The sequence below is a fragment of the Falco punctatus genome (genome assembly GCF_963210335.1).
Source record: "Falco punctatus genome assembly, chromosome: 3".
In the NCBI taxonomy this organism is placed as follows: Eukaryota; Metazoa; Chordata; class Aves; order Falconiformes; family Falconidae; genus Falco; species Falco punctatus.
In genome coordinates, this window is record NC_137582.1 from 52,059,588 (window position 1) to 52,081,112 (window position 21,525).

Genomic DNA, 21,525 nt, shown 5'->3' on the forward strand with positions numbered 1-21,525 from the left:
CACTGAAATCTACAACTGAAATTCAGAATTCTTTTGATGCATTTGAGAATTACTTTGGAAACAACAGGGATAATTAGGGCACTACAATGGGAGCAAATGCAAAGTTTCAGACTCTTGTAATAAAACATAACTAGAGAAATACAAAATGAAGAAATTAAGCGGCTATGCAATGCTTCTGTAGAAAAGTATTTATGGCTCACGACCACATAGGCTGATCACAATCTGAATATAAGTTAACCTTGATATAAAATTGCAAAGAAGGTGAGCACAACACTGGAAGTTATAAATGAGAGTACTGTGTGAAACCACAGAAATCAGTTCTTGTCTCCTTGGTGTTACCACTTGAGCTGGAGTAGTATGTTCAGTTTTGATTGTTGCAACTCAGAACTGGTACAAAGACCAAAGGAGAGAAGTGAGGCTGAGCACAGATTTAAAGTCCTAGATCTACAAAGACTGCATTAATAAGGGCTGCTTCTCAACAAAAAGAAACAGGGAGGTGGGGAATGGGTTACCGCCTTCATATTTGAAGGCTGTTGCAAAATGAACACAGCAATCTCCAGGCTCTCCACACCGATACCAAAGTGAACAAAGAATAGCAGTCAAAATTGCAGTGACAGAAATTTGGATTAATCACTGAGGAGAAAACTTTTAAACAGTGAAAACAGTAAGGCACTAGACTTATTTGGAGAGGCTGTGAATTCACCATCCCTGAACAGCCAAAAAACCTTTTACACAGTATCTGTCAAGAAAACCAGACACTGTTGATTTTGTCTTAGTGTAGAGAAGACTAGATAAATTGTCCTTTCTCTCCATATTTCCTATGTCAAGACATAAAAGCTGCTAAAGTAGTTTAAAAATAAATTTATGTTTCGCAGTTTACAAAGCTAAAGGACAGTATATCAAATTGCCACCTATTACATCATCATTAAAAAACCCCGTAAATGTGCTCTTGCGTGAGTTTCTTTTCCAATCAATTGTCAACCTCTGTTTTTTTAAAGAAAGATGCTTAAGTCAGTCCTTGCATTCTGTCTTCAAGGCCTCTAGCCTCTTAATGCCCTTCCAACAGAGTCACTCTATGCGATCTAGTGTAACTGACCACAGCTCATGATTCATATCTGAAACAACCCCTCATTTGGACAGAATGACCTTCGGAAACACTGCAATTTCTTAACATAACGGCTTAGCTTTGTCTGCATGCAATTTAAACCTTAGATTGCAATTAGTTCCAAAATATCTAAAATGGATGTCATAGCACAGAGCATGGCACTGTCTTCTGGCTCTGCTTGTACTGCAGACACACTCTGTTAAGTTTCTGGAACCTTTCTTCTCAAACACAAACGCATTGAATAAGCCACCACAATTATACTTCATGATGGCTGGAAGGAGCCTTACTCACTCATCAACATCTCCTTTGCTAGCAGTTGATAGCTTGAGTCATATTAAAGCCAAGTTAGACACTTTCTGTTCTTGAGGCCGAGTGTGGCATCCCTGTAGAACAGACTTCTCATTAAGCCCAAGAGCCAGAAATTCTCATTGGGAAATACAGAACAGCTGCAGAGAGTAGTATTAAGGCCATATGTTTTGTTCATACCAATGTTTTCTGAAAAAAAAATAATGTTACCATCACAAAATGAACAAGGCACTAAAAAGTGGAACAGAACTTACTACTCTATGTGCTCTTGCGAGTCTCTGGACTGTTTAATTTCTGACTGACACATTCTTCAGAAACTCTAACAAGATCTGCTTGCACTTTACATAAGCCTAAATTCTATGTAATAATGCAAAACAATGATTCTCCTGTTCATTACTTTGGCTAATGATCTGGGAACCAATTACGTCAAGGAGTTCTCCACAGCTAGAGCTCTCCCTGTCAAGTAATAGTTGGCAATTATAAAACTTAACTTCTATCCATCTGAAAAAATACTTTTAAGTGAACTTGCATGTATTTCTAGTATGAAAATCACCGAGGAAGTTTCTCCATTTCCTACAGAATACAGCTGACTGTTCAAGTATGCCATTACCTATCTAAAAGTCATTTCTCCACTTACACAATGACCATTCAAAGAGATTGTGATAAATGGGACCAAACCGTAAGGATGCTCTAACAGTTGGCAAGTCTATAATAGAGAATGAGTATGGATGTGCTTGGGTAAGAAAAGAAAAAGCAGCTGTAGTTGTCACAAAAAATCTGTAAGTTCTGTTAAACAATGGCTGCATTTCTGATGATAGTGTTTCTGCTTAACTCAATGTTAAGCAAAGATACTGTATTTTTCAGCAGTCAGTAATATGGGAGTGGTACCGTATGGTAACAATAGCAGACAAAATCAGAGGCTGAACTAACCCTTGATAACTGCAAGGAACAGATCATGTAGATAAAACCTGTGAGTGAACACATAATTGACAATTAATAGGAAAGCTGTCAAATAAAAGATTTCTATTTAGCTTAGCTTGTCCTAAGAATGAAAAAAGGGATTCTTATTTTCAATAAATATTTCAGTCCATTTGATATAGCTGTGGCTACTACCATATATATGCATCCACCATCTTCTATTTATATCAGTTAAATTCTGCCAGCAATCAATGCTAACTTTTAGTATGCAAAAGACTTCCATGGGTTAGTAGCCTATTGTATGAAATACAGCACTTGATTGTTATTAAATCTGCTGTTCTTCACATTTAATCTGGTTCTGGTAGATTAAAAAGCACAAATACAGTAGTTTTTTCTTCAGATTGTTTTTTATAGCTCATGTAAATTTTGGAGCCCTTTTCTGGATTCTTTCCATAGCTTCTGAAGTGAACTGGCCATGTTTAATTTTCAAGATGATGACTTGATAATATTTATTTAATGAAAGGGTATTTTCTTTAGTGCGGCCTCCCTGTTGCTGCTTAGACATTGACGGAACAGATGTTTCTGCTGAGCTGTCCATAATCATGACTGTATCTTCTTTTCAAATCTGATTTATAAACTAGAAATGCAATAACCCACATCATTATTTCCAGTGCAAAACGGTGTATGCTTTCCTACACTAAATCTCAGAATCATAGAATGGTTTGGTTGAAAAGAGCCTTAAAGGTCATCTAGGTCCACCCCCCCTGTCATAAGCAGGGACACCTTCCACCAGACCAGGTTGCTCAAAGCCCCATCCAGCCTGGCCCTGAACACTCCCAGGGATGGGGCATCCACAGCTTCTCTGGGCAGCCTGTTCCAGTGCCTCACTGCCTTTACAGTGAAGAATTTCTTCCTTGTATCTAATCTAAATCCACCCTCTTCCAGTTTAAAGCCATTACCCATATCCTATCACTACAGGCCTTTGTAAAAGTCCCTCTCCAACTTCCTTGCAGGCCCCTTTAAGCACTGGCACCTTTAAGGTGTCCCCAGAGCCTTCTCTTCTCCAGGCTGAACAACCCCAACTCCCTCAGCCTGTCTTCATAGGACAGGTGCTCTAGCCCCCTGACCATCTTCATGGCCCTCCCCTGGACTTGCTTCAGCAGGTCTGGAAGCACCAGAGGTAAACACAGGGCTGCCTTAGTATAGAACTCCCCCGTACTGGATTGTCTGAACTTCTCGGTAAACCTCATATGGCAAGGCAAACGGCCACAAAAAGACAGAGCTCAAGAAAGGTCCACAGGAAGTACCTGTAGATGTGACAGATAATTTGTGTTTCTCTCAGAAATTTGGAGATCCAGAAAAAGGAACTATATGGGGATAAGTCAGTGGCACTACCAGGCTCTGAAAAAAGCCTGTGTGAGGGGTCCCAGCAGGAAAGTTGAGAACAGCAAAACAAAAACATTTTGAATACAAGCTGCCACAGATTGAACAGCAAAATAAAACACTGGACTTCAATAAATTATTAGATTAGTAACTGCACAAGCTTGACTCAAGAAATAAAGAACTCTGTAAATTCTTTACAGAAATGATGCTAGGACAAAGTACACCCTTGCAAATTATGTCAGTGTAGGGAAAAAAAAAAAAAAAGAAGACAGGAAACTATGAACTTAAAGCACAAGCTTTTCATTTAATGTCTAGGACCAGAAAGAACCACATTGAAAGTACTAACCTGGCTGTGTCATTAAACTATAAGAATACACTTCAGATGGGGATAAAAGTCAGGGGCCAGGCAAAAAATCAGATATAGTAACAAAGGAAAACAAGAACGTTAAGAAATCATCTTAAATCACATTAAAGAGTTAGCCCATTACTGAACAGCTAACATGCTGTGTTGGTAGTTCTCCAGGTTTTCATACATACAGAACATAGATTTCAAATCCTGAAGAAAATAAAGAAATAATACAAGAAAGAACCCAGAAGATCAGAAAGAAATGAGCAACAACCAGGATGGAGCTCTCAAGAAGAAATCACTGCGGCAATCTAAATGGTTTGTCTGGTAGGTCTGAGGAAAAAGCAGTAGATATCGCCTACAGAATCATACACAGAATCACGTGCATTTGGTATAACCTTCAGAAGTCATGAAGTTTTCAAAGCCATTCCACTTAGAGTACCTTGTTTAGGGCGTTGCCCACTTGAGTTCAGAGTATCTCCAAAAAGAGAGCTTCCACAGCCTCTCTGGACAACCTCTTCCAATGCTTAATCACTCTTGCTGTGAAAATATTTTTCCGGATAATCAAATCAGAATTTCCCATGTTTCAGCTTGTCTCCATTGCCTCTAATGCCATTACTGTGTGCCCCCAGGAAGAGCTGTCTTCTCCACAACCTCCCATTAGCTAGGTGGGAACTGCCATGGGATCCCCTAGCAGTCTTCTCTGTGAACAAATCCAGCTCTCCTGTGCTACAGCCCCTTACGATCTTGGTAGCCCTCCACTGGACTTGCTCCAATATGTCAATATCTTTCTTGAAAGAAAGGGTATCAATGATCACTTCTCTTGACCGGCTGGCTGTGGTCCTGCTTATTCAGCCCAGGACACTGCCAGCCTTCTTTAATGTCAGGGTGTAATGCTGGCTCTTATTTAACTTGCTGCCTACCAAGACCCCAGGGTTCTTTTGGCCTTTTTTGAAGATGTGTGCAACTTTTCCTTTCTCCCGTCACTGGGGACATTTCCTGATCTCCAGCACCTTTCAAAAGAGAATGATCTTGCAACGGCCCTCTCAGCACCCTTGGATTCAGTCTGGTGTATCCCATGGATTTCTATGGGTCACGTTCTCGCAAGTAATCTTGACTTGGTCCTTATCTACTGCTGGCGGTTCTCCTCTTTGAATGCTTTTACAAAAATCAGAGGCCTGGGAGATCTTGTTGGTGAAAATGGAGGCAAAGGCGGCATTGTGTCAGCTGTATATGTGTTCACAGTTATTAAACCACACCCCTCACTCAGCAACAGTCCCAAACTTTCTTCTGTCTACTACTCCTGTTCTTTGCTTCCTCAGGATCTTGAGCTCTACTACACAGTCACTATAGGTACAGCTAGCACAGTCATTTATATACCTCTATAATATAACCAGCTATTCTATGTATTCAGTAGCAGATCCACCTGTGCATCACCCCTAGCTGCCTACTCCATTACCAGAAGTCAAGAAGCACTCTGACACTCTCCAGAAATCTCCCTATTTGCATTCCATTCTGCTGCCCTGCCAGCAGTAACAGGGAGGTTAGAGTCCCCATAAGAATCTGGTCTGTGACACAGACTTGCCTCAAGTTCTTTAAAGAAGAGCTTATCCACTTCCTCACCCTATGAAAGAATAGTTGAGTTTAGAAGGGACCCCTGGAGGTGGTCACCTTGCTCAAGCAGGGCCACCTAGAGCTACTTGCCCAAGACCATGTCCGGAAGGCTACTGAATATCTCCAAGGATGGAGAATCTACAACCTCCCTAAGCAACATGTGCCTTTAACACATTAAAACATTAAAAAAAGTTTTACCTTATGTTCATATGGAACCTCCTGTCTTTTGGGTTGTGCCCACTGCCTCTGGTCCTGTCACACCCTTTCTTCAGGTATTTATACGCATTTGTAAGATTCCCCCTGATCCTTCTCTTCACTAGGCTAAATGCCAGCTCTCAAAGGCCCTTCCTCATATGACAGGTGCTCTAGTCCCTTAATGCTCTCAGTAGCCCTTCACTGTAGTCTCCAGTAGCTCTCTCGCTCTCTCTACAAGGTATTCCAGGTGGCCTTACCGATGCCAAGTTGGATCTGATGGTCTAGCAAACTCCCATCACAATGACTGACATCCATGCCACTCAACTCTCCACTGACCTTGACCCCTAAGATCTGAACCAGACTATATCCTACCCTATAGAAGAGCTCCTTATACACATGGTCTTCAGGAAAACCACTCTCCTTGTCTTCTCTGACTGTCTTTTCTCAAGAGAAGCAAATTTTCATCAGTGGTTTTGATATACATAAAAAAAGGGAAAGAGAAATGTGCAGAGAAAGGCAGAGTATAACACTAGAAAGGAGCAAGAAAGAGAGGGGAATGAATAGTAAAGGAGTTGATAAATACCAAGTTTAATACAAAATGTCGATGATTTCAGGTCCTGAGGACACAGATGGTAGGAATGTGGAAGTAGTAATGCAGCTGGAAGCTACAGAACATTCAAAAAAAAATAACACACAAAAAAAATAACACACAAGACTTGCAAAAAACAGAGAAAAAAGGATAGCAACTGTTTCTTTGCCTGCAGATAAGGCACATTTAGAGGCTCATCTCAAACACGAAAATACATGCATACATTTACACACAGTTCTATGACTTTGAAGAAAAATCTATCCTTTTTTAAAAGTTTCCATGTATTTAAAGCCAACAATGGAAAAGGTTCTGAATTTAAAGTAAGTAAACAGGAGTGTAAGAAAATTGCTTCTGACAAGATGCAGCCATCAGGAGCATTGCAGTGTTGGGACCACAAAACAGGTATACTAAAGCTAAAAAGTACATGGATGATAAGACAGATACACCCAACACAAAGGAATACAGTAGACAGCGATACATGGGTCGGACTTAAAAGCTGCTCCCAGAAAACAAACTCAGCCACTGCAACTTCATGAGTTAGGTAGATGACATGGAAAGATAACCAGGTTACACTATGTCTCTCTCAGCAATTCTGATGTAATACCACTTGAGTGCTAATGTTCATTCTGCATAATCTATTCCATTAGTCTTACCTTTTCACAGTAACTGGACCTAGAATACAGCTAAATTTTATTTAGTCCTGATTATGAAGTTATCAAGCCTTGTAAGAAAAACTTACCGTTATTTGCAACTGATCATCAATGAGTTTGTCTTCAAATACAAAAGATGGATTCTGAAGACAGATGATGAAAGTAATTCTGAATATTAGTCCTTTTAAAAATAACCAGACTAAACTTAGAAGTAAAATGTCAAAGGATGAAAAAGAAAATATCTACTACTATAGGAATAATTGCTTCAGACAAGAGAAGAAAAAAGAGTCTTTTAAAGAAAGAAACAGAAGACCTTTTCTGTCTTCACTAAAGTGGGAAATATTCTGAGTACCACTGAAGAATTGCAAACATGTTTTCAAAATGAAATGTGACTTGTTAATGTAGACCTTATCTAAATCAGGAAGACAAGTGGGATAGCTATATTCATTCCAATACACTGTAGTGTCAAAAAAGACAATAGAATCCAATCTGGTTGAGCTCAGATGCAAGAAATTAAATGAAGAATTTAAGGAGAATAATACATTTGGCAAAATTTAAAATAAATCATTTTAAAATGAAGCAAAACCCAAGTAAAATACAGGGAAAACCAGAATATGCAGCAAACTGTACCTTCTAACTTCATTCAAATTATAGAAATTACAATTCAAATTTATTTTCCTACTATATCCATCATACAAGTACCAATCCCAAGCATGTCAGAACACACAACAAACAGCAAGTATTTATAGATACTAAAAGAGGCCCGCAAGCCAGGGGAAAAAGAAAAGGTAAAATAGAAAAACATACATAGGTCATAATCAAGGGAAGCATGTACATGTATATGTATAAAGAAAGATGCTTGGAGACTTTGAGAAAGTAAAACATTATTAAATTATCCAACAATACACAAGTGCTGGGGAAGGTGCAGAAAAAGGGATGTAAACAGCCAGGGTCTATTCATGTAGCTCTTGTAAAAATAAAAGACATATGCCTTTGAATGTGAGAAGCAGAAGGTCAGGGGATGTTACATGTAAACATCTTAAATTAGTCAGCCATTTTTGATGAGTGTCATCAGTTAAAACCCTGCATCCAATCCCTTTTCTCTAGGCATTAGAAAACATCCTCTTTTTTTTTTTTTCCCCTCCTGTGCAAAAAAATGGCCATATGTCCTTAACACATGAGAAAACAAACTAGAGGAAATTCGAGTTTAAATAATGCGAAGACAAAGAATAGCCATGTTCTGAAATAATTAGGAAGCCCCCTCCCCCTCAAAATCTTTTTCCCTTTTTTATTTCAGCGAAACAAATACACCGAAAGGAGGAGGAGGGGGGAGGAGAGGGACTGAGGAGAAGCATGGATGGATCACTTCTGTTTGCTCTTCTTTTCACTGTCTTCAGATTCAGAACTGTAAGGAATGTTCTGTTCTCCAATTACAGTGCAGCCCTACAGTGGCAACACTGGAGGCACTGCAGACCAACTCATATCACTTAATTATTAGCACTTTGCAAGGAAGGAACGGTTGAAATACTACAGTCCAGCAGTGCAATGCATCCTTAATAGCCACATAATCTGAAGCATGCTAGTCCCTTGTGTCCATATACGTTACCATTTATATCCACATATTAGTTATACTCTCACAGCACAGCTCTTGGCACAAAGTCTTAAAAAGGCACTTGTGCAAGTACTTTCCTACTGGAAAGGAGGTGTTTTATCAATTCTTTTCTCTTTTTAAAGTACTAATAATTCTGTCAAATGTAAATGTAACTGGTATTACATACAAACTCCTCTTTACTTAAGCACTAACAGCTGTGCACTGTACTTTATAAAATGAGTTTGGAGGGATGGAGAGGGGAACAAAAGCTTCACTAGTTCACATCAGAACAACCTTGAGTGAAGAGCCCCTCACACACCAGAACAACTTATGAATAAGGATGCTGCAGAGACAGATGTGGCTCTTGTATTTTCAGCTTTCAGCAAGCACAGTGCACTTGCTGTGTCCTACTAGATGCCCCGAGTTGAGCCTAGCTCAGACAAAAGCAATAGTTCCGCTAACACCTCTGCCAAACTTGTTCGTAAAGGCGAGACACGCTTTAAGCGTGACGAGCTTGTAGCTAGGGCTTTGGAAGTGAAACAAGAACTTCCACAACATGGATGTGGCATGGTGGAAAACACTGATTCACATTTCTGAAATACAATGACCATGTCTGCAGAAATACAAAAACATGACACAAAAATGTAAAGCTTCCTATTCATACATGTAGAAGTACTGATATTGGGGAAGACGTCTAAGGATTATTGCAAACAAGCAGCCAAGAATTCCATTACATTAATCAGAGCAGCCAGATTGCAATGCAGTTGCAGTAAGCCTTAGTGGACTGCACTAGGGAAGCTGAAAGAGTATTCCTGTAGCTAAAGCCAACAGGGATTTTTAAGTGAAATCCTTCAGCCTTCAACTCCTGTAAAGTGAAACTGGTGGTTTTTGTTAATACATGACTGTGAAATGTAAATATACACCATCCATACAGCTGCATTTGGTAAAAAAGGTATTAATTTGCAGCACAAGGACAGAGGGGCCAGCCATGAGTAGTAACCTCTCTGAACAGCCCTGGCTAGATGAGCTCAGGAATCAGAGCCCCAGACTTTTACTGAAAAGGCAGCTTAAATACTTTGGAATGCCTTCAGCCATCTAGTCTCTAAGATACCTATATTAAAACTACCCTAATAAAGCTGTATAAATAAAGCACATTACAATGCCATGCTATCCACATTAACTGATAAATGCCAGTTAAAGGGAGAAATGTGACATAAAATGAGCTTCGATCACTACACACACAGGGTTGCCAATTTGGCTTTTTTAATATGCTTAGGTGCAGAAGACATACATAACATTTAACCTTCTATTCCAAATGTTCTCCTCTGAACTAAGTGCTTTTCTCATAATCCTAAAACTATTTCAGTGTAAAACTAAAAAATTTACAGGAACATAATAATAAATATTTGAAAGCTACCGATGACAAAATTAAAAAGGACAGCTAAAAGGTTGCAGTATTAGCAAAAAAGGCAGCTAAGAAAGATAAGGTAACCATTTATCTACTATTACACAATAATTCCATGGAGAGAAACATAAAATAAAACTGGAAGCAAATAATACACACAGGACTAATTTCTGCAGTTTGATGTCTCATAAAAAAAATGCTGGAAAAGTCCAATGGCAAATATAATCCTCAAGTACTGATGAAGTTAAGAAAGCAAACAGGAAGATTGCTACAACGCTACAAGGAAGAGACTGTGGAAAATAAAGTTTTGCTTACTTTTTTATAGAAAACATACAGTAAAATATATACTAAGTAGTATTTATTTTATTCATTGTAATCAAAAGAATAAAATAAATACTGTGTCAGAATGACAGATAGCAGATCTCTCTCCTTGTCTTTTACAAGCATAATGAATGATACACAAAATTCTTATCTGCTCTCCACTGCAGAATTCAAACTGATGTGCTTGGGAGTAGGAGTGATTTGTGCACATCAAAAAAAATGGTTACCTTTCCTTATCATTGTTCAGACAGTAGAAACAGAGATGAAGCTATTTATTGTGCCTTTTTTTCAACGCAATGTGAGAGGGAATCTTCGCAAGGTGATACAATCAACCTGGAAGTGTCAGCTCAACCTAAATTGAGTAGGCCAAGACAGACAGAGATCCTCTGCTTGACCTTAAAATGACAGGATGCTGTAATGTTATTACACAACAATACTGGCATTGACCCAAGAGACAGTTATTATATTGGGATTCACTGATTTAGAAATTGAAAGAAGAGATTAAGATGGGGTTTGACTTTTTAGGTTTTATTTTAGATTCATAAAAAAACATTTTAGATTTATAAAAAATATTTTAGAATATTTTGATTTGTACATCATGTTTTTCTTTTCAGTAGATTGGCTTACTATAAAACTGAAACATTCACAGGCACTTCAGCAATACTACGTGGCTTAAGTATTTCCTTAAGAATATTTAAGTGTAGAATTCTGAATTTAAGTAACTACTAAGTACTATAAATTATAGATTGATTCAGAAAAGAAAATGAAAGATTGCTACATTTCCTTCATAAACCAAATAAAGCTAAGACAAAATAAAACTTTTTACTAGGATATCCTCTACTGTTGTAAATGCTCTGCATGAGTAAGTTTGGTCAGATAAAAAGGCACTGCAACCTAACACACAGGTCTGAGGAGGCTCTGAGATCCTTTGTGGGTGTTTTTGCAGAACGGAATGCCCATCCTACGTGAAAGGGTGGGGCAAGTGCAAACCACAAGAGACTCAAAAGAACCCAATACTACACGAAGAGAAATTACAGGGTAGGGAGTTAAATTCTCAAAGATCAGGGAATTGTTAAGCGTTTGTAGAGTATGGAAAGACACATTTTTTCAGAGCTTTCAGGAAAGATTATTTTGTTTAGCGCTCCAAGGATGAGTAAAATCACTTAAGCTTTCTGCTACTATTCAGATGAGGCAGCATTCCTCATAATCTTACTACATGGGTAAGCAGTAGGGTTTTTTTTGCTTTTGCCCATACCCCAGTGTAAATAAACAGCAGGAATTTGACTCCCCAGTAGCAGCAACAAGGAAAGCTGGTGTAGACAAGATATTGCCAGCTGCCATTCCTTTTCAGCAACCTGTCATACAGACCTGTTACTATCCTTGCACAACATACACTGTCTAATTAATATTTAAAGAGGCATTGATGCAGTATAGCAATCTAGATACAGAGAGAAAACTCCTGCTTTGAAGATGAGTATTTGCTGAGAGGTGGTCAGGAAGGCTTCTGTTACATGTAATTACCAGCTTGATGTATTAATATTAGAAGCAGGTATTCTTTGATGAGAATTCCATTGTTCTTCAGCTGTAGAATGTTCTAATTAGAATCGAAAAGAAAAATACTTGGCTGGAATTTGTGACAACTGAAATCTTTTGTGCAGAGACTTTGCTTTCCATATAGTTTTTATACCTACATGTTTTCTTTATTGCCAGCACAGTCATCTGAGTCTCCTGGGGGATCACCCAACAGGCTTCTGTATCAGCTGAGCTTTAAAATTTTAGAGCCTTTGAACACATGTAGATTAACAAAGAGCTGAAAACCTGGATGTTCATATTTCAGACATGAGGTCCCCAGTAACCACTGATGCAACATTTTGGAGCAGTCTGCTAAATAGGCAAGTCTGAGACATGGCTGCTTCTTTGAACAATGTCCACATACTATTTCACTCTAAGCCCAAATGGAAGCAAATAAAATCCTTGATAAAACATATCTACCATAACTGCCAACTCACTCCAATTTCCTTTATAGGCATTTTGAATACAGAAAATTACACACAGGCCTCATTGCTACTGAAATAAAATTTAAAGTAATATACAAGCTGAAATAATTTTCAAGTGCGAATAACTGATGATACAATTTATCTTTTCCTAAGGGGAAAAAAAAAAAAAAAAAGGCAGTGATCGTACACTTCCACTTTGTCAAAAATCTAGCTGGAGTGGGAAAAATGACAGCACCAACATCAGCACAGCTGTTCTCAACTTCTTCCATTCTGGGATATCTTTCCTAAGGCTCTTTGTTCCATGGGCTCCCATGGCTCTTGTTCCATAAGGGGCTCCCATGGCTCCCTGATAGCAACGACAAGACTTGAAACCAGAAGAAAAAAACACAGCCCATGAAGCTCCTGACTTGGCCCTGAATTTTTTCTGAACATATGAGACTAACCGGGGTTGAGAGAGAAGTAATTTATTTATTATAAACACTTGCATACACACACACAAAAAAAGAGAAAATCTCAACTCCCTTAACTAATGGTTTCTAAAAATGCTTATTCAAACTGACATATGCATGACAAGTTTCGGCTCAGTACGATTTAAGGAGGAGGAGTTCTACCGCCCAGAAAAATGGTGTTTATGACAGAAATGACAAAGAATGATTCATCATAGGGTTTTTCTATGTGGAGCAGTAATAAAGCCTAAATGAGACTGCACTTCATTAGTAATTTATTTCACAGATCACTATATATACACAAATAGCATAACTCTATTACATTTTTATAGTGCCATTTATTACAGTACTTCTCATACTATATCCACACGACAACACAGAAATGCAGCTTTCTCTGGCAAAGGCTGCAGCAGCCAACTGCAGAGCAGTGAACAGGGAGGAAACACTTCAGGGCCAGAAAAGTAGGAATTCTCGGGCAAAACAGGAAAGGACAATATAAAACAACAAAACTGAACCCTCAGAGATGGCCAGCTAACTCAAAAAATAGTTTTACACCATTTTTGCTTGCCTGATGCCCCATTTGATTTAGATATTTGAAATAAAAGAGAACGACTGAATACCCTTGCCTGGTGCAGCTGGAGTGACGAACACCAGAGACTCCCACCAGAGCTCCCTGGCTGGAATTCTCTTTCCCTCTCATTTGATCCTTGAGCATTACACTGGCATTTTTCACTTGCCACAAGAAGGAAAAGAGTATCAGTTCAACTGCTTTCATCAGTCTGTATCTGGGACGCTACTCTTCAGGCATAGAAAAGGACATGGTCTCAGACAGCAAGAAAAAGGATACAATTCTTCCTCTGCTAAGACCTCTGCGAAGTGAGGGTTCAGGGCTATTCCGCTCCTCACCAGAAAACAATCCCCAAACTATCACACTCAGAGGCCAAACATTGCCATTAAACTTCCTGAGATGAACAGGGACTCGTGCCTTCCAAACGCATGTCAAAACACGGCATGCTACACAAACCCACAGAACACTGCGAGAAGATGGCAGACAGAAAGACATCTGTAAATGTCTCATGACAACTGCTTTTTTGTGACTAGTTTGCTTGTGAAGTAACAGTGTCCAATTATGTAGTGTTGGGCCTTTGAAAGAACACCTGCAATGTATGCGTTACATGAAAGCTTTCTGAAATAAGAATAAAAAAGAAATGCACTGCTTTTAACTAGTAAGGTATGATTAAATTCAACAAATATTCTCTTGATTTTCTTGCCAAAAACTCTGCTGTAAGAACCCTGATAAGAAGCTAAACGGCTTGTCAGTTCTAGAGCCTCCATTTGCAAAAATAAATTTTAAAGAAAGAAACTTCTATAACAAGGCTGCCTTACTTGAAATGTAATTAATGAACACTGGGATCTTTGATGGTTAGAGAAAAAACATGATTTTAGCTAGCAGACTTGTTTTTTATCTCTTCTGGTAAATTAAGTAGAAAGGGGGAAAAAAACTAAAACTAACAGGAAAATATTTGCTGGGCACTAAATTAAAATCTATTATAGAGCAGGGAAAATGGTTCTTTTAAAATCTCTTAGTACTGACTTTGACTACCTTGTGGGAGCTTAAGAATAAATACATTTACATTGTTTCTCCTGAGGCTCCGGTTTTAATATTCTTTCTCAAATATTCCATTGTCAAAGTGCATAATTTTAGTCCACAACATACAGTATCTGATTTGATAAGAGACTGAGTAAATGTACATCAACACAATTTTTCTTTCTCTTTTTGTCTCATATTGCACCGCTTTCCCCTGTGTTACTGTGGTAGATGCCAACTACTAACAGTTTAAGAAATGAAACCATGGCATTTAACATACTGATTTAAGATGCAGTTTTTCATCAGTCATTTAAGGGACCTGCATTTTCTGTTATATAAAAAGAGGGATACTGACCAGCTGCAAAAATATACAACACCCTATTTGGGCAACTTAGTATGTCCTAGTTAAGTACATGAGTATTACCCATTGAAAATTACCTATTGAAATTGCTAAGACTTTAAATCAGGAAGCGAGGCAAGTGAGCAAATGAATTTGGTTTGGGCTCTCTTTGCTATTTTAGCTACTACACGTACTGGAAGGGTATTTTTTTCTTGCTCTAAAAAGTCTGCAATCTGACCAACCTGTGCAGGAAGGACCAAACATTGTAAGAAACAACATGAAATTGAACTTTTATTTCTACCCAAATCATTCTCCTCAAGAGAACTGATTAACAACCCATATGAGTCATGAGCTCTGAACAAGAACCTCCTTACAAAAGGTGTGAATGAATGGATTCAGCGCACTGGAGCTCAGCAGATGTGTACACAGGCATGCATAAAAGGTAAGGACGAGAAGAAGCTAACAGAACTAATATTGACCTGGACATTGCTGGCAAAGTGCCCAGAAAGATCACAGATGAAAAGAGACTCAATATACAAGACAAAGTCTCCAAGATGAGAAGTTGATCTTCAACACCATAGGTAGAAAAACCAATTAAGACATCTGGCAAGTTCAGAAGATCTGCTGGCTAGTTTCCATTTAGATAAAACCAGGAACTGCACAGTTTTCAGAAAGAAAGGAAGCAGGAGCTGGTTGATGCTTAGGTAAACTTTACAGTCATTCTACATCCAACAGTTTTACTTAAGAAAGTACGGAAATTTTCTTATTCTTTCCTGGAACAATTCCTAGTCAATCAAATCAGCCTATGCAAACACGCTAAAAAAGTCTCATTAAAGAAATAAATGTTGCATGATGCTACTTACCTGCCTGTCTACTTCTGGAAGCAAAAGCAGGAGGTATTGTTGAAAATGCTGAGGTAAAGAAGCAAAGGTGTGTTTATTTATTAAAGCCCTCAGGTTAGTGTTCACTAGAATAGATCCTGGTGTTTCTATGTCAATATCCTCAGCTTTGGTCCATTTCAAATGTCCTGGAGTAAATAAACAGAAATAACTTTAAACATAAATAAAGAAAGAGAGTAAGAACAATTCTTTTTAAGTTTTTAGCTTTTATTGCATAATACAGTAAGCTCCAAAGAAACACTACTCTGAGAAGGGTAACACAGCCTTTTCTAGGCGTCTTAACAGCTTATTTTATATTCTCAGTATTTGCCTCTTGAGCTCTTACAGGATCCATGTTCCAGTCAACATCACAGTTGACATATTCTTACTTCCAGCTCAAAAGACCAGCTCAACTCAGCAACAGCACAAAATTTTCCTGTCATGTCATCAACATAATTATAAGCATCTATTTCCATGCAAAAAGCTGCTCGACAAGGCTGATATGACTCAATCATCAGATAGCTTCTCTTTCACCATGCTCTGCATCTGCAGAGCATTATGGCCTATGTAACTTGCCCCATAGCACCTGGTGAAGACTACCTGTGTGAACAGGCAGTGATCACAGAGATGAGACTATTTAATGTGTTATATAGTCTCTGAAAACATGCATTTTTCAGAACTTTCATAGGAACTGTGATCTGAAATGAGCAACACACAGAAGGCAGCAGCTGCAGGAATTACCAGAGGTTTAGAAAACAGGGTCTGTGAGGAAAATACAAACCCAGGAATGAATAAGATAAAGACTCAGCAAGAGGAAGGGGGAAATACATAAATGGCTGATGCACAGGGGAAAAGAGCAGTGTCTTCTTACTGCCCACAGTGGATAGCACAGTACGAAATATTTCTGTTAAGATACTGGGAAAGGAGAGCTTTCAATGACCAATGACAAGGAGACACTGGATTAGATCTGTATAGAGGCATTACAGTTTTCAACAGTGGAAATTTTTAAGAATATGTTAGACAAATACCTGTCAAGAATGACAGGTGTCTAACTGATTTTGCCCTATGACAGGTGGACAAACTAGATGACCACTGGAGGTGCTGTCTGGTCTCGTTTTGTTATTATTTCTAGGATAATATTTGAAAGACACTTTTTAAAGCTCCTTAAAGAGCAACTACTGCTACCTGCTTCAGGCTATATACATACTACTAAAATCCTTTTTTTCTCCCAGTCTTAACATATTATGATACTCAATATGGAAATGGAATAAGTGGGGGGGGCAGGTGGCTGGAAAAACTCAAAAGCTTCCAACCCCTACCAGGAAACTCCTCCAGCGTTTGTGCCACTGCACTTCCAAATATTTCAAAGATGCTGCAAAAGGGGTCTTAACTAAATCATACACAAACACCAGCAGAATCTCCAAAAGAGCAATTGAAAATGGTATTCCAGTGCTATAAGCAATGATGGCATTTGGCATTCACATAGGACCTCTCAGCGAGGATTACAACTGACATGTTAACAAGAATAAATTTATTTTACAAATGGGGGAATTTGGGCATACTGATTATTAGGAACGTCTCAAATGCTACAAATTACTTAACAGTAATATGTATAAAAATAATGCAATTAGGCTTTAGATCTCTTGGAAAGGCCTATAGTGGTCTCACCTGAAAGGCTTATAATATCACCTACAAAATGTACAAATGAAAGAAAATGCAGATTTGTAAATTCTAAAAGCTCCCCTTCAGCCACAGCCTCCCACAAACATTCTTGCAATTTCCTTTTACTTTTCAGCAGACAATGCAACTCAATAAGACAAGGATTACTTTGCACTAAGCACAAGATAACCTTTTCCAACACATATTTCCAACATACTGTATTTCAGTACAGCAAAGACTCAATTACAAACAAATGAATGCCCTGCGAATAAAGGACAATTGTACAGAAGAAGAGATCATTTTCATGAACGCATCACAATAAACTGTCCTCACCATCTGTTCCTCCCACTAAATATAAATGCAAAAAGAACACGGTCCCCAAGCATAACACAAGTAGTATGATGTATCCAATTTTAATGCCTGTATGTATAATCTTTTCTTCAATCAATACAGAATACACATCCCCATCTTCTAAGTGGCTCCAAATTGGAGTAGCATTTTCCCTAGCTAATGCTTCATATCCTATGGAAAGACATACACAGACTGCAAAGCCCGTAACATCCTTCAGCGGCAGATATTTTAACAGTGTGGACAAGCCCAAGGCAGTATCAGAAAGTCAAACCTAATTCTGTGTGCCTAGGTCACACATTTTTTAATTGACCTGCTACCACTTACAGGTTACTATGGAGGTTTTATCAGCTTCTGGAAGAAATATGTGTACTATTCCTAGGATGACAGGCCAGTAACTCACTGTGGCTGCCCAGCATACCCATTACTTCAAAAAACAAAATATTTTCAGATGAACAACAAATTCCCTCTCCTGCACCTTTCCTATGGTTTAGGACCTTTACTACATGTCTCAAGTTTGTAATCAGATTGAGTGAAGTATTTGGGAGTAGAAGAGAAAGCAGTAATTCTGTGGAATATGACAAGAGTGCCACTGCTGCATGGGTAATCACAGCTCTGAGAGGAGTTTATGACAAAACATATGCCCATATTTTATTTTCCACATAGAAAGACATTTTGAACCCTTATATAGCTGCTACCAGAGTTTGGGAGGATCACTGCCCAGATCAGAAACAGAACCTGGAAGATGAGCGAGAAACTCAAGCTTACAGCCTTGGAAAAGAAGAGATTAGCCTCCGAGATAGAGAATTAACTATGAAAAACTGGGAGCACCATGGTTCTACATCAACATATAAAAATCATAATAATAAAAAAAAGAAATCACATAGTGAGCAGAATCAGCTAACTAAAAGGGGGAAAAGTTATCATGTTTAATAAGAACTCAGAAAGTCTACCAAATACAACATGCAGTGAATGTTGGGCAGGTCAGCAGAGTTTCAGACAATCAATGCTGGAACTGAGTCATGCACTATATAGAACACTGGACCTATTCTCAAAGACGCTCAACAACTGTTCGATTAGTATATCAAGAAATATTATGTCATAAGAGAAACATTTCAGCACATACAGGAACAGAAACTCCTAAACCTTATACAAAGTTTCATGCATTTCAAGTGTGGTGTCCCAAAAGGCTAGGTGATTTTTTCTGAAATCCACAAAAAATCTAATTAATTCACTCTACATCTGGTATCACTGGCCAACAGCTGATGAAATATCTGGGTCTGGGGAGGAACGTATACATTATATATCTCAATATTAAATGTAGAGAAAAGTTACAGGAAGTCATCTAAAATCGAACATATCTTTGCATAGCAAAACTTGTAATACTGAAAGAGTACTTTCAGTTTTGAATAATGCCATTTGATCAACACACAGAACTAGCTATCCATCTGAATCTGATCAATAATGCACAGGCAGATCCTATATGAAACCAAAGTACACTTTCATAGCAGGCTGTGATACAGTAAGGCTTGCAGGAAACAGTTCACCCAAAACTGGCAATAACATATTTAATAACCAACCTATGATATTTAGGAAATAAAGTACCTTCAAGCTATTTTAAGAATCATTATATATAAAGATAGGACTAGGATGGATAATTAATAAAGAAGTACAATCTTATCACCACAGAGACAGACAGTAAATAATTTTTAGGTTGATCTAGCCACTGCAAAAAGCTTGTTTGCTAACTTTTCCAACATGGCCACATTGCAAAATACTTCTTTAAATGATCCAGCAGGCTGCTGAATTTAAGAAGTCCTTTGTAAAGATAAAGAAACAGTTATGTAATTATTCTACTTTACTTTAGCCAATACAAGAGTGTTAGTGAACACTACATTTTCTGCTCCTTAGGGAACATTTCCAATATACTTCATGCAGAGCAGGAAAATCTGCCTATCGCATGGAGCTACCGAGAATTTACTCTTAGCATCTCTTCAGAGAAAATTCTTCATTAATTACAGAGCATCATCCACAAATCTTGCTAAAGAACACAGAAAATAAAATCAGAAACTGTATCTACCACCACAAGAGATGTAGCTTCAAAATAATTAAGAATCCAATTGAAGAAACAAATCAACCAAAGAAAGAGAATCAACCAAAAATGATATGCCAAATCTCTATATGACAATGCAAATGAAGAGGGCTAACTTCTAATAGGGCAGGTATGTAAGCAAAAACACCACTATCTTTGGGAATAAATGCATATTAGACAGTATGCAAATCTACCAGGAAGAGAGAATATTTGCTGCACCCTGCCCCCATCCCCCCAAAAAATCATAATGCAGCAATCAGAAGCTAATTGCTAAATGACCTCTCTGCCTGCAGTTGCTTCGGTCTGTCAAACTTTAAAAAGCAACTACAGAAAAGCATTCTGGGTGGGAAAAAAACTGCCCATGGATTTTTCAGGTAGCCAGAAAGAAAGATGCCTTCTTGAGAAAGGGTCAGCTGCTGAGTTTGGAAAAGGGGCAGATAAACCTGAAAAATAAAACTTTTAAAGAGAACACAAGAGTTTAGAAAAATATCAGTATTACAATAACAAGTAAGACATTTGTTTTACTTCTACTCACCTAAACCAGATTTTTTTAACCTCTTTAAGTGCTGGCTTGTTTGTTTTCCAGTTGGCGACTTTTGCCCAAGTTTCATCTCTTTATCAGAACCATCTGCTTCACCATTTTTAGATTCAGATCCTTAGGAAAAAAATAAAAGCCCCCAAACATGATACTGATGCACTTGTTCCAACAATCCCCCCAAGCACCCTTACACTGTAAAAAACCCACAGAAACAGTATTTAAAAAAACATGACATCTACTTGCTGAAAGGCAATATACCTTTCTGGTCACAATACAATTCCTCATCATCAGAGGAAATGGAAGTAAAAGCTCAGTAAATCAATTAAGTGCTGAAAACTAAAGTTTATTGAACACTGCAGTCAATAACAATGTTCACTGATCTAATATAAATAATGTTTTCCTATAATGCCCAGGAGATACCTTTAAAAATATTTTAACCTCAAGTTATGGGGCAGTAAACCAATCCAAAAGCTAATAAAAGGTTGTTTCTTTGTGAAGAAACATTTATAGAAGAGATAACCCTGGAAATACAATTGTCAGTTCGTGTTAAACATAGAAAACTCTTAAAATGAAGCAACTTAACCATCAGAACTAAAGGTCAAGGTTATGCTGCAGTGATAAGCATGGTAGCAGAAGAAGAAATGGTAACAAAAGGATCCGAGTATTGCAATGCAGAATTGAGACACAAATTCACATTCACAGAGAAACTTGCCTCTTTCCCCACCCCTCCCCTTTTTGTGGCATTGAATGCCAGCATGCAGTCCTCCATTAGAGTTCCAGAGCCAAACAAAATCTTACTTTGCATTCCTTTAAAGCAGCTGCTATCACCAATTGTCATTTTACTGTGCACTTTAATTCTTTATTAAAGAAAAATCTCCATCCCTGAGACACCACATTTGATAAGGAAATAAAGACATTAAGCAAAGCCACCAAGTGGAAATATTATTTCAGCAGTTCCAAATTCTGTATGCTACACGGCTGATTCAGAGGAAGGCTCTGTGACTAGAGCTGATCTTGCAAACAGTCCTTTAGCTATTTACCTGAAGGTGAATCCGACTGCTCATCAGACACCTTTAATGGTGTCAAAACAACACGAGGAACAGTCTTGTTTACCATCATTGAGACTCCATTTCTTCTTTTCTGCTGTTGTCTTAAAGCCTACAAAAACGATAACAAAACATAAAAATGTAACAAAAAATAATGCTTATGAGTGAAT

The 21,525-nt window shown here is 38.1% G+C and overlaps 1 protein-coding gene across 3 annotated transcripts in view; it reads right to left on the minus strand.

Moving 5' to 3' along the window:
- ASXL3 (ASXL transcriptional regulator 3) overlaps window positions 1-21,525 on the minus strand; it is a 135,815-nt gene that overhangs the window by 31,339 nt on the left and 82,951 nt on the right. For all 3 annotated transcript variants that reach the window (XM_080381520.1, XM_080381522.1, XM_080381521.1), the window contains 3 exons: window positions 21,350-21,467; window positions 20,307-20,426; window positions 15,658-15,821 (listed from right to left, as the gene is read on the minus strand). In XM_080381520.1, coding sequence (XP_080237646.1) covers window positions 15,658-15,821; window positions 20,307-20,426; window positions 21,350-21,467 — 402 coding nt within the window. The remainder of the gene's footprint in view (window positions 1-15,657; window positions 15,822-20,306; window positions 20,427-21,349; window positions 21,468-21,525) is intronic.